Raw genomic sequence first — 14,835 nt, forward strand, 5'->3', positions numbered from 1 at the left:
CCCTTCCAGTTACTGCTTCATATCTCTGTGCCTCTTTTTTTGCCAAACTCCTCATAAGAATAGTTTATATTCAATGTGTCTAAATCCTCCTTTCTCATTTTCATTCAGGCTTTTACTCCTACTCTATTTTCTCCAAATGATATTGATACCATTGATCTCCATCTGTTTAAACCAATGGTCAGTTCTCAATCCGTATTTACTTGAGCTAACAGCACTGTTTAATCAATCCCTCTTCCTTAATATACTTTATTCACTTGCCCTCTAGGGCACAACATTGTGTTTCCTCCCAACTCTCTGGCTACTCCCTATCAGTCTTCTTTGATGGTTTCTCTTCATCTTTCCAGCATCTTCTAAACACTGGAGTTTCCTCTACCTACATTTATTCCTTTTGGCGATTGCACCTAGTCTTGTAGTTTTAACACAATCTATATGTTGCACTTCCTAATTTATCTATCCAGATCAGTCTGCTCCCAGAACTCCAGATCTTTCTATCCGACCACCTATGCCATGTCTCTACAGGGATATTTAGTTAGCATCTCAAATTTAACATGTCCAAACTCAATTCCTAGTCTCTGACTTTATCCTTAAAATTGTTCCCCACCCCCCATCGGTCTTTTCTATTACAGCTGTAAATACCATCAAATCATCCTTGATCCCTCTTTTCTGTCACACTCATGTTTGAGCTGTGAGCTAATTCCTCTGGTCTCCATTCAAAATATACCCAGGACCAAACTCCTCCTTTTTTTCAAGGAACCAGCTAGATTAGTTCAATGACCTCCTGACTGGTCTCTTCTTGCCCCTGTCTCCAGCCCCTTAGACTCTCTTTTCTGCCCAGCAGCCAGTGTGATCCTGTTAAATGTAAGTCACATTATGTCCCTCCTTTGCTCAAGCCCCCTCCCCTCAATAGCTTCTCAAGTTACTCATATTAAAAGCCAAAGTCCTAACAATGGCCTACAAAGTTCTTCACTGTCTGCCCGACTCTGACCACATATGTTATGGCTCTTCCTCTGCTCACTGCACTCGGGTCATACTGACCATCTGTTGTCTTCAAAGGATCCAGGAAAGTGCCTACTTCATAGCTCTAGACTTTGCTGATCTCCCTGCCTAGCCTGCTCTTTCTCCAGATGACTAGATCACTAGTCTTCTTCAAGTCTTCCTCAAGTCTTCCTCAAATATTACCTTTTGTTGAGGCCTCCCTTAACTACCTATTTAAAATTAGAATCCCACCCTGGTATCTTTCATCCTCTGGCCTTCTTTCTAGCCTTATTTTTCTCCATAACACCTGCTACCATCTCATAGCAAACAATTTTGTTTATTTGTTGTTAACCATCTCCCCTACTAGAAAGTAGGGATTTTTATCCGTTTTGTTCACTACTGTGTCCCCCAGTGCCTAGAACAGGCTCAGAGTAGGTGATCAATAAATATTTGTTGAGTGAATGAGTAAATGAATGAATGAGAGAATATCTTCCCATTCCCAGTCTAGAAAATTTTCCACTACACTATACAAATACATCATTCCCATGATGAAACAAAAAATCCTTGCACATTATGCTTTTTATTACATTTCACAAATTACTAGATTACATAAATTACTAGATTATCCTTTCTTCATGGCAAATTGTAGTGTTTTAACCTTCAGTGTAACTCTCTCTTCCACTCACCAAATCCTAATTTGTATTAGAATGTTAACCCTATATGAATGGAAGATGTAAAAATAATGATGAAGAACTATATTCAGAATGTGCCTTTGTGTTTATACAAAGAATCAGAACTGAGTCAGAATATATATTAGCTGCCAATAATGCAGGATTGCTTTCAGTCTGCCAGGCAGTAGTGCGTCTACTGATCCAAGCCATATTTTTACGCATGATGTTTTTTGTTAATGCAGCATGGTCCAGACATGTGTCATAAGCATTTAAAGGACAGACCTTGATCAATTAGGATACCCAACCTCAGTGTGACCTTCATTTTTGGCTAATTATATGTTGATTGCTACTAATCAGCACCCTATTTGAAGTGAACAAATTGGTCTGATAGAGAGTAAAGAACATTTGCTATATTGTTTTTTAACAGCTCATTTGTGTCTGGAATGAAATTTGATGTGATTCTCATTATCAAAACATTTTTTACCACTTAAATTACTTTCTTTTATATGTTGCATACACCGCACTTTTATATGTGTAGTATACATTGTATGTGTGTGTATGTATAAATACAGAAATCATCATAGCCTTAACTCAGTAGCTCCTACCATCATTGAAAGCCTATGAAAACATTAGTATATTCAGTATTCACTTTTATAAATCCATTTAAATGTATCCAACAAGGGGCTAGTTCAGTTATCTTTCAGAGTCATGTAAGTAAATTGCCGAGGTCTAAATGTCTGTGAGGTAGCTCCTAATACGTTAATGGTTTTTTCAGCTTAGCCCCGATCAGAGTAAACTTTTGATGTTCGCATTGGCAATGACCTCAGTCTTCTTCCAAAAAATGTGAGCATGTTGGTTGGTTGCTGTGAATGTCCCTAAACAGTCCTTCAGTTTTTATAGAAAGATACCTGTGAGACTTTCAATATTTCCTCTAGAGGTGTGTGAATGTGTGTATGTGCTTGTGTGTGTGTGTGCATATGTGTGTAGGAGAGACTGAGAAAGAGAAAATGCACCTGGAGGTGTGAATGTGGAGATGAGTTGTTTACCTTGTCAAAACTTCTAAAAGAAATTGGACTGCTGCTGCTACAAAACAATATTAACTGTGAGATTTTTGAGGTACCCATTTAGTTATCTACCTACTACCTTAGCTGTGGGGTCAATACCAATTGTCCTCGTGTAGCAGAGACATGACCCAAAAAAGGGGAAAGAGATGTCACCTCAGCAGCCGTGTTTTTACCTAACTACCAGTGGGGGTTGAGCTAGAATCTGGTCAGTGAGAATGGTTATCAAAGTACGGTAGGGAGATGGAGCAAACCAGAGCTGAGAAGCCTTTCCTAAGGAGGAACCGAAGGTGGAGGAAGGGAATGTTCAAGGATTGACTACAACTCCCATGGCTTCCCATGATCTTTGGTTTTTTATTACAAACAAAAGCAAAACCAACAGAGTGCATCTTCCCTGATTCTGCTTTCTCTCTGTGGAGTTACTAATTGGATTGCAGTCACTCCACGGTGGCTCTGTGGACTAGCATGGCCATCCGGTTTGGCATTAATAGGCCCCCAAAGTTAATTAATGTAAGATAATTGCATCAGTGACCTCTCTGCCCATGTTTGACTGGTGCTGCTGAAAGACAATAATAATGATTGATTGCCACAAATAGCCCTAATTTTGTTAGTTTCTTATGGTAATAAAACCTCCAATTATGTTCTGAGAATTCATTGGCACTGATAGTTACTAGCGGCATAAGTTATCAATGTTTGGAGCGTTTTAAATTACCATTGTATTCACATAAGGAAAGAAAGCAAGATTCTAACCCTGAAAATGTATAAACTACACAGGTGAAAATAATCTTGCTTTAAGCTCTTATCTACTAATTCAGAAAATCATGAAAAAAGATTTCATTAAAAGTTCATCACTGTCCTATGGAAGATGTCACACAAATCTACAAATTATAAAATTGCATAGAACTGAACACACATACACACAAATGAATGCATGTAAAACTGGTGGAAACTGAATAAGGTTAGTGGATTGTAACAATATCAGTTTCCTGATTGTAATATTGTACTATAGTTATGCAAGTTATTACTATTGGCCAAAACTGGGTGAAAGGTATGTGGAATCTATTATTTTTCACAGCTGCATGTAGATCTACAATTATGTCAAATCAGAAGGTAAAAGTAAGTTTGTCATTGTACAGCATCTTATTGTTTTAACAGAACATCAACATCGAAGGGGAAGGAGTAGAGGTTGAATACTAGTACATGAAATTTTATTTTTTACAGTAAGTTTAGAGGATTGATTTAAGTTTCTTAGATGGAAAATGGTGCTTTGCTTTTTTATAGTGGTGGGTAATTTAGAAGTTTAACCTTGTAGATAATTCCTTGGTTTGTTCAACTCAATTCAGTTCCCACCATTGTGTTTCTTTATTTCACAGATCTGTGTCTCCAAGTGCCCAGAAAAATTTTTAACCTACATGGAAATACAATTTATGTACAGAAAAGACAGAAACGACTGGACATACTACAGCCAGTTCTGCAAGTCTGCTTTTCTTAAGCCTGCGAAGGTATGTGTGTTTAAGCTTAAAACTAGAAAGAATTTACCTTGTTTCAATCGCAAGTGTAACATGAGCATTTGTAACGGATCAAGCTCCAAAATCTTCTTGGAAGTGATTACTAACGGTACCATTTCATTAAAACACAAATGCACATGTACATACAAACACACACACACACAATTTATACCATATCATTTTGTAGACTTGGGGTGTTATACAAGACTGTTAGGTCTGGTAAGTTAGCATCAACTATTCCCTGACACCAGCAAATTCTCTACTTGGATTTTTTGCTGTCTAGAGCTAAGAGCTAAATGTCATTTGCAGTCACCATTTCATTAATGTGGTGATAAAGCTCCGTGGCTACTTAGTAATAAGAATTTTACTTCCAAACCTGGTTTGATAATTACTCATTTAAAAAGTCCCCAAACACTACCTAGATTTAAGATTTATAAGGGATTTCTAAAGCCTTATTGTGTTAATTAGTAGTAATGGCTTCTAAATTAGAGAAGATGCCATTTTTCCAGGAAAAAATTAAAGGATTAGAGACTAAGGATATAACTAAGACGAAGATACACACCTTCAAAGACATGCCTTGGTTTCAGCAGGTCTGACTTTATTATTGTTGATTCAATTGAACTACAGTTAGGGTATTTAAGAGTGTTTGTCAAACAAGTATGTGTGTGTGATAATCTTACAATTACTCTTATTAGGGGTGTAATTTGGGATAAGGAGATTATTAGGGAATTGAATTTTTAAAGGACAAAATTTTTATATCAAGAGTAAAACTTGTCATCACATCATCTTTAAAATGTTAACATACTCTTCCTTCAATTTTAGACTCTCACACAAGTTTTACTGGATGATGATTGTCCAACAGCGATTTTTCCAAGCAAACCTTGTAAGTGGCTATTATTTTACCTTAGAAACACAGAATCTACCAAGAAGTTATTTAATTCAATTCCCTTATTTCACAGTTGATGAAACTGAGGCCGGGAATGGTCCTATGGCTGGCCCAGGGTCCCAGAGTTAATTAGGAAGAATAAAGCCCATTCTGGCTCCAGCTGGGGATGTTCCACTGGAGCTTGGTGAGGTTTTAGGTTTGGCTGCTTAAACACACACAAAAAAGTTTGAAAATTGATTTTTAAAAGCCCATTCAGGTTGATTCTTCGGTGCTCTGTGAACACACATAAGCACAGACACACTCTAACACATCCACCCCTGAATTCAGCCAAAAAGTTTGTTGAGAAATTGACACTGGGGAGTGAGGGTGGGGCATATACTTGTATTTATAATTTGAAAGTTGAAATATTTCTATGTCTCCTGAATGCATCAACATTTTATTTCTTTAAAATTTATAAACTTTATTTTTTTTTTGTGGTACGCGGGCCTCTCGCTGTTGTGGCCTCTCCCATTGCGGAGCACAGGCTCCGAATGCGCAGGCTCAGCGGCCATGGCTCACGGGCCCAGCCGCTCCGTGGCATGTGGGATCCTCCCGGACCGGGGCACGAACCCGTGTCCCCTGCATCGGCAGGTGGACTCTCAACCACTGCGCCACCAGGGAAGCCCCTATAAACTTTATTTAACTGTGTAGAAGAAAATGAAATAATCACTCATTTTCCTTTCTTAAGGCCATAATTCTAACAACAGAGAAAAAACTTTACATAAAGATGTCCATCACAGTGTTGTTCCAAAAAAAGAAAAGACAAAGAAAATCAAAAGGAAATACTCCAATATCCAAGAGGAAGGAAATGCTTAAATAAATTATGACGTATTCATTAAATGAAATATTTATAATTTTTACCTATAAGTATTGTGTATATGTTACAATGTTACATAAAATGAAAAATACTATATGAATTATGACAAGCCTGTATAAATTAAACAACAACCAAAAAAAACTACTCAAAGAAAAAGATTGGAAACAAATATGCCAAAATATTAAGTGATTGTTTTGTAGGTGGCAAAACTATGGCCATTTTCTCTCTTTCTTCTTTTTTCTATATCTCTGTTTTTCCACAATGAGTACATATTTCTTTTAAAATGGAAGAAAGACAGCAGTCATCAGTTTGAGTAGAAAGTCAGGTACCATTGAGGTAGCTACCATCAAGCATAATGTCTTACATGCTCCCATCAGTCTTCTCTGGATCATTAAAACCCTGCAGCAAAGATGTAGGCCTGGCAAGCAACTGCATTTAAGCAGGAAGTCCTGGGCAACAAGTGTCTGTAGTCAAGAAGAATGTTACAAATTTTTATGCAAAACGGTAAAAATGAATCATTAGTCACTGAAGATGTAATAGCTATAAAAGTATAACATATAGTCCTGCCCTTATAAGTGTAGTTTGGTTAAATCACACAATATGAAATGTACATTGGGAATACAAAAATGAGTAAGGCACAGTCCTTCACAGTCTAGTGAAGGAAACATTAAGATAAATATTGAAATCACTTGTATCCCCCCAATAGAGGATTAAGTATAGTATTTGAAACAATAGTATGCAGCTAATAAAATTCACTCATTAAAGATTTTATAAATGGAAATAAGTAATATTATAAGAAAGAAACAAGGGACAACCTCTCGTGTACTGTATAATTATAACTCTCAAAAAAAAATTTCTTATAGAAGAAAGACTGGAGGAAATGCACCAAAAGGTTAATATAGTTCACTGTGGGTGGTAAAACTATGTACAGTTTTGTATCTTCTTTCATAAAATTTTCTCTACTTTCTAAATATATAATGAGCATATTTAGTAATTAAAGCTAACAGACTAGATGAGTTATTGCCCAGATATAATATGTAGAACAAGTTTCGGGGGTTCTGTACGTGGGAACAGTCATGTTGAAGGAGGAGAAAGAGAAAGAGTACACAGAAAGGATGAAGGGAAGGCAGGAGAGAACCTGGGCCTGTAAACCAAGGGAAGAGAGTTTTGAAAGGCAGGGGTTGTCTCCCATGTCAAAGACTCATTCAAGAGAAAGTTAATTCATTCAACAGCAGATACTTACTGAGTTCCACTATGTACCAGGCACTGTGCTAGGTAATGGGTTCAAGCAGGATGAAGACTAAAAAAGATTTGGAGGTTTTGGCAACTAGGAGGTCACTGGGATCACTGGGAGGCTAATTTGCATGGAGAGGTGGAGACAGAAATACAGTTGGATTGAGAGGGAATGGAAGCATCTGGTAGAGGCTACTATGTCAGATTTGCCAGGGAAGAGCAGGAGAGAGAGAGGGCAGTCACCCCGATTATAAAAGCTACGGAACATGAAGGTGGGTAGATCAGACCATTTTAAAAAAGGAAAGTCAGGAAAAGCTTTACAAGGACATATTTCTTCTTTCTCTATATCAGCTGCTTTCATATTTTCAGGTTTACACTCCATGCGAACCCATGCAAGTCTGTGATACTTCTTGTAAGAAAAAATATAAAAATTATCCATTTCTGATTGCTCCTCCCTCTTCATTTAAAATTGGGGTTTTAAAACATTTTTAGTAATAAAGATTTGTAAAGAGTCAAGGATTCTGTATAATTAAAAATAAGCACATAGAAGATTGAATGGTAAATTAACTCTTCTCAGAAATGCTAGTTTTCAAAGTGTGGGCCATTTTTGATAGCTTTAGAATTCCCATTTCCAGCCCCTCTTAAAAAAAACTTGTAAATGAGCTGGAAGACAGACAAATTATTCAGACTTTGTAAATAAAAATTCAATTGTCTTAGTAACCTAAAATTTGCGCTGATTCTTATTTCCCAAGGAAATGTTCACTAAACTCTGGTTTTCAAGGTTTCACTCAAGGAGTATCTAAGAATTTTGTAAAATAACAAAATAAATTCATCCAATCATTCAAGTAAATATAGCCTTTTTATTAAAATGTGTTTACCATGAGAGAGAGGTTATCAGTATTACTCTTATAAAACCTGTGCTGTGTGTCCTTCTTATGGCTACTTGATGAATATACCATGTATAAAATAATCAGCAAGTTTAAATGTAGCTTCAGATTATGATTGTATTTGCTTTCCATGTCAGTCTTAGAATCATCAGAAAATCTGATTATCAAGTAATGGGCAATTATCTATATTCAGCAATTTATACATTGTCTAGTAAGAATTTGAAGGCTTAAGAAAGGGAGGACATCATGAAGGAAGAAAGTGATTATCATAATTTTAATTTATTTTTACAGATCTCCAGAGATGTTTCCCTGACTTTTCTACTAAAAATGGCACTTTAACTGTAGGAAATAAGACAGTGTTTGAAGATGGAAGTGGAAAGACAAGAAATGCTGTAGAACTCAGGGCAGCTGCAAAGTATGTTGTTTACACTCCCATTTTCAATTTTGATGCATCCCATTATTGTCCCCAAACTAAAACTTCCATGAGGTTAAGGGTTATGGAGGAAGAATTATGTATTATTCTGAAATATCCATGTGACTGTGGATTAGAGAACTCGGTATGTGTTCATTAAGAAAGCCAAGTAAAGGAGAAAGCAGAATGAATTTGAAAGAACAATTACGTTTTTCAAAATGGTTAAGTCTTTCATTATCAACAGGTATAGAAATGAGACATCAGGAAACAGATCGCAAGACCTTAGTATAATTTACTTTTGAATAAGCATAATTTTAAAAACCCATACTTTTTAAAGCACCATTTTAAAAAAATGACTGAAGTAATAAAACTGCTAGATATTTTAAAGGGAAGGGGGCCTTAAGAAAGGTGAAACAACCATGATGCTGCTCTATCAGTACTGTGTCGAATTTCTATGGACTAACTACAGTGAAGTAAATTTTCTGTTTCCCTTGGCTGTATGCATCATGGTGTTCCACGTTATTGGGAAATACAATTCCCTGGGTGCACACATACTTGTATTTGCACAAATATAAACACACAGAGTACCATTTCATAGCTTAGTTGTTGAATTTAAAGTAAAAAATAAAGGCATTGTAAAAAATTTATTGTTCTTTCTCAAAAGATTTTAGCAGTCCGAGTAGAATAGTGCAGTTCCTGTGTGTTTAGAATATGATAGCAACATGGATGAATTTCACAAATATAAAGCTATGTGAAAGAAATCATAAAGTAATAGTACAATTCCATTGATGAAAACGTTTAAAGTAAGCACAACTAAATTAAATTACCCTATGATGCATATATAAATGGTACAACTAAAAAGAAAGCTAGGAAATTATTATCACAAAAGTCAGGATTATGGTTAACTTTAGGGGAAGAGGGGGGAGGTGTTGTAATTGGGGCACATGGGGGAAAAGAATGACTATGCTGTAGTTACTAAGTATGTTCACTCTGATAATTCATCAAACTGGATGCTAACGATTGGTGCACTTTTCTGTATGTGCCTCTTTGTGCCTTCCTGCTACAGAGCTGTCAGAAGATTAAGAAGGGGAATTAAATATCATATTCATTCTTGGCTCTATGGATTTTATATTGGCTCTATGGATTTTAAAAGTTAAAAGCTGATCTTACCATCTAAATTCTTGTCTTATAGTGAGGCTTCTGCAACACTGAGGGTGTGTTGCATATGTTGGAGAGGGGTCTGTTTATCGCTCTTGGAAGCCACGTTCCCTCTGTGTGCAGCTGTAGCTGGCTACCTTTGCAGGTTTAACGAAGTGACACCTCATGTATTGTTGTGGCTAGGAAAAGAGTCACTAGTGATAAATGGTTTCTAAAAATATGCTTAGAACTGCAGCTTCCAAATCCCTTTTATCATAACAAGAACATTTCTGTTTAGTGGTAGTCAAAAAATAATTGATTTTTTTTCCTTCTTTGAATTCAGTGGTATCAATAAAGTCCTTGATGCAAGGGCAATTGGAGTGAAAGTGTTTGAAGACTATGCAACAACGTGGTATTGGATTCTCATGTAAGTGAAAGCTTAGGTGTTTCTTCTCCAGCCCCATTCTGATTTTATCTTTGTAGAATTTCTTTCTTCAAATTCCGCATTCATAGTCATGAATAAAAGGTTGACTTGGATTTCAGTTCCTGCCACTTTCTTTTTCAGACAGAGTGAAGATGAGGCAAAGATATTTGGAAATCTGCCCAGTGGTAGCAGAAAGTTATAAGAATGTAAATTTAATTCTATTAAATCACTAGTAAAAGTCCTCTTATAAACATATATTTCAAGTCACGCAGGGCCATATCTGTGGTATGTTTGCTTTTCATCACACGTTACAGTGGATGCAGTGTTATTTCTCTGGTACTCATTTGTCCTCCCCTTGACCTCCAAAGGATCATTCTTACTTTTTAACACAGCCCTTCCACATAATGTTTGTTATCATCATCATCAAAGTCACTGTACTTAAGAGAAGCTGAAAAAGACATTTGAAGGCAGGAGGAGATTTTAAATTTTCAGACATAATATTTGCATTTCTGCAACATAAAGGAAAATGTAGTCACTCTTCTGGAGCAGGTACATGTTTTGATATGCCTAAGGCTGTCATTACTATCTGGCTCTTGTGCCACCTTCTTGTACCCTAAGTACCCTAAAAGCATCTATGATTCCCTGGTGATCAAAGAATAAAGTGAAAACTTCTTCAGATACTTACAAAGCCCCTTACAATCTGGCCCAACTTAGTTTCCCAGATTTATCTCCATGCATGTTTCTGGATTAACCCTATATTCTAAACACATCAAATAGCATGCCTAGCCCTGGACTGTCAAACCCCCATGTTTTTGCACATTCTATTCTCTTTCCTAGCATATCCTTCCTTGTGTCCTGGGCAACCCCATCTCATTATTTAAAATCAGCTTTTGTGTCATCTATGATGTCTTTCTTGACTTCCCCAGCTATAGTAAATTACTTGCCCCTCTGTGTTCCTCATGGTCATTGTGTGTGTGTGTGTGTGTGTGTGTGTGTGTGTGTGTGTGTATGTGTGTACATACCTATATATAAACACACATACCTGTCTTCCATATAGCACCACTGTCTTGTGTTTTATTTACCTGACTCTTTCCCTCTGATAAACTATGAACTCTTTACCATGGTAACTATGTCTAACTCATCTTTATTTTCCTAACTCCTGGTATGGTTCTTGGACCATAGAGATGCATAGAAAATGTGGAACAGTTATAAAAATACTAGGGGAACAAGATAGATATATTTAACTATAAGGTGCTTAATAAAGTCAAAATTGCACTGTGTGTAAAATACTAGTGAGTAGTTTTTGGAGCTATAAAGCTAGATAGTTTTATCAGATTTTACTCATTTTGATGCTTTGTCTTAAACAATTACAGTAATTATTTTCAGTGTGTATTTCAGGATATATCTCCATAGCAGAGATTGTAGTCCATACTTGACAGGAAACTGGTGGCCCTATTGTCAGACCCAAATATCACTAGATAATTTCTATGTTTTTCCTTTGTTTTGGCTTTCCCACTCTTACCTGAAAAAAGTGTAAATTATGATAGATTCTCCTGCCCTCCTCACTCCCAACACACACACTGAAATGCTCTCTACCCAGGGACTAAACACCTAGAACTGCTAGAACATACACACCTCCCTTTATTTTCAACTCTTCTGTTCTCATCGATTTTATACATATAAAGCCAAAGAATGACATACTGGGATTTAGTTTATTCAGTTAGAATTTTTATGCGGGAATTAAAAACACAGAACAGTAAAGAGCTATATTTCTTTTCTTCCCCCCTGACCTTTTTTAATAACCCCCTTGGACTATGCCACAGAATAATTCTTCAACTATGTTGAATATTTCAGCATGAAAGTATCTGTGAATTTTAAAAGGGAATGGCTTCTGAAGTTAAAAGCATAGGCTCTGTAAGACTGCAAGCTGAGGAGGTGCTCTGATACATGCTGTCATCTATCCAGCGACAGTATTATTAGTATTTTCTTTTTAAAGATAATATTTGAAGACAATAAACTCAATCAATGTGCCAAGCTCTGTCTGTTTGGAAACTTGCAGATATCACCAGTGGTGTCAGTTCTTAATAGAAGCCAAATTTCCAATCTTAGTGAGTTCTCTTTGATGAAATTACCTAGAAGAATCCAATATGACTTTAACCTGGATATATGGGGGTGGGGGGGAAGAAGTACCTCTAGTAACTCAATCAAACCCCAGGAAGAAATTGAAACAGAAGGAAAATATTCATGCTGTTGATTGGTTGATGAAGTTGCATGGCCCAGGAGACACAGAAGCCTTATCACGGCTCCAAATAATGGCCCACAGATCCCTGGGGAGCCGAAATAAATGTCTAGTGAGGTTAGACATCACAAACGATTAGAGATAATTAGACCAGAATGATAATGACTGCAAAATCATGGATTTAGGAACTGTGTGGGGCAGTTATTTTGCTTGTCTTTCTGCCCTAAGTTTGTTCCCTTACTGCTAGAGTGTTATATTACATAAGGTTTTCATTAGTCACCAGGTAGATAGAACAAGAACAGCACAATTTCCTCCTGGATATGCTTTATCCATGCTTTTTATACTTGGTGGGTAAGTGTGAAGGAAAAAAATAGGACTGTGGCAGATAGGAACTGCGGTTTTTCCTGGAACAACTATTAATACTGAACTTCAGTTTACCTAGGCACAAAATTGATTCATGTGTAAAGTCCCTGATGGTCCTACTCTTTCACATGAAAATCTTAACAGCAAAAATTATTTATACTTTTTAACATTATAAATGTTTCTATAGCCAGGTAAAATAATCAAGAATCTTTTTGAATAGAAAAAAGCGTTGTCTTGCTGTGCTCATTCTGCTATGTTTAGCACACTGGCCCACTGTGTTTGTTGTGCATTTTTTTCCTCCAGTGGCCTGACTATCGCCATGCTCCTCAGTTGGATGTTCGTGATACTCCTGAGGTTCACGGCTGGCTTCCTCTTCTGGCTCTTCACCTTTGGTGTGATTGGGATTATAGCTTATGGTAGGTATCACCCTCTTAAAATCACCGAATATCAAAATAATCTTTTTCTTTGCAGTCCCCATTATCAATCACCAGAAAGTATTTTCCTTGCAGTGAGTTTAATTATTCCCCTCCAAAAGTTGTTAAATTGAGAAAAATTACTTAATTTTGCATATATTGTCTCTATTATTTCTTCTTTATCTTGGGGAAAAAAAGTGCTATCAGAAAGTTCTACTGTTTTTCTCTACCAGCCTTTGGTCTCATGCCTCATGGGTATAAAGAAGGAGGTTAAAAAACTCCCTTTTAAGTTAATGAAAAATATTTCAGACAATTTCTTTGAGTCCTTTAACTTTTCTGTCTGATCAAAGGCCAGGTCTGCATTGTAACAGAAGTGTGATTGATCTGTTTTCCTCTTTCAACTTAGAACTTTTAATCCAGGTACTGTCACATATTTTAATAATTGGCCAGTACTCCATAATGAGGCATCACCCTCTAGAGGCAAGTATTCTGAATTACACATTGGATGGACTCTTACTTTATTTCAACGTTGAGCTCTAATTATTAACTCAATCCTGCCAAATGCAGTACAGGTAAAATGCAAATACTAAAAAAGGAATTAAAGCCTCTCCTAACGAACAGTATGGCACTTATGGCAGCTTCTTCTCAGTCTTCTAATAAATGTATGGGCCAATATATGAATGTTAGAGAGGTTTCTATTCAAAAGAATGATTTCTGCTACAACACCATTTATATTGACAATGAGATTTTATGGTCACAGATACCAAAAATAACAATTTCCTATTTTTATCACCCAAAGAAGAAGAGCTTTAAACATGTCAGCATTAGAAACCAGCAGAATCCGCAAAATCTGTGGCTAGCTTGGGTTCCAATCCCAGCTCCATGATGTAACTGGGAGACTTTGGAAAATTTTAATGATTATAAGCCTCAGTTTCCTTATCCATAACATCAGCACAATAATGGTATCTCCATCTAACAAGACTGTGAGTGTAAAATGAGACAATGAATATAAAGATCTTAGAACGGTCCCTGGAATACAGCAAACACTCAGCATGTCTTGGGGTATTGTTATTATCCTGCTCGTTATCCTAATTAAGTTTCTAGACAATTGTTCACATCTTTCCAGGTATTATTCCTTATCAGCTCCTCCTGTGCAGCTGCCCGTGAAGAGGTGGGTCAGTCTGGTAGAGGAATGCAAGAATCGCTGTCCTCTAATCTGAAACTCTCAAGAAAGCTTTTTGTCTAAAAGTCATTTTCCTCCTTGAAGCTCAAAATATCCCCTTTCCTTTGCCATCTTAGAGGTTGAGCATGTGAACAATTCTCATTGACCAGAACAAATTAAGAGATATATAGGGGAGGCCATATAATACCATGGTTACAAATATGTATTTGGAGTTTGAAAAAGGCACAGTTCTAGAATCATCACATATTAATTGTGTGATTCTCTGCAAGTACATAGTATCTCTAATTCATAGTTTCCTCAACTGTATAATAGGAATCTGTGAGTGTTAATAAATAATGTATATAAAGTACTTAGAGAGCTGCCTAGCACATAGTAATTGTTCAGTAAATGGTATCTATTATTTTGTTATTATGCAGGAATATTATTGAGGAAAGAGGACTTGAAGCCCAGGGAACATACTTTTAAAAACAAACAAACAAACAAACAAACACTAGGACAGGAGTGAGAAAGCAATAGAAAAATAAATTGGAAAACACTGCTGAGATTTTCACATCCACCAGTATGGAAGAATTAATAATCTGAAGGGT

The 14,835-nt window shown here is 36.5% G+C and overlaps 1 protein-coding gene across 4 annotated transcripts in view; it reads left to right on the forward strand.

Moving 5' to 3' along the window:
- Positions 1 to 14,835, forward strand: part of SLC44A5 (solute carrier family 44 member 5) — a 373,758-nt gene that overhangs the window by 319,267 nt on the left and 39,656 nt on the right. For all 4 annotated transcript variants that reach the window (XM_033405973.2, XM_049707145.1, XM_033405972.2 and 1 more), the window contains 5 exons: positions 4,081 to 4,209; positions 5,038 to 5,098; positions 8,369 to 8,492; positions 9,970 to 10,053; positions 12,956 to 13,068. In XM_033405973.2, the coding sequence (XP_033261864.1) occupies positions 4,081 to 4,209; positions 5,038 to 5,098; positions 8,369 to 8,492; positions 9,970 to 10,053; positions 12,956 to 13,068 (511 nt within the window). The remainder of the gene's footprint in view (positions 1 to 4,080; positions 4,210 to 5,037; positions 5,099 to 8,368; positions 8,493 to 9,969; positions 10,054 to 12,955; positions 13,069 to 14,835) is intronic.

Source organism: Orcinus orca, chromosome 1 (genome assembly GCF_937001465.1).
Source record: "Orcinus orca chromosome 1, mOrcOrc1.1, whole genome shotgun sequence".
In the NCBI taxonomy this organism is placed as follows: domain Eukaryota; kingdom Metazoa; phylum Chordata; class Mammalia; order Artiodactyla; family Delphinidae; genus Orcinus; species Orcinus orca.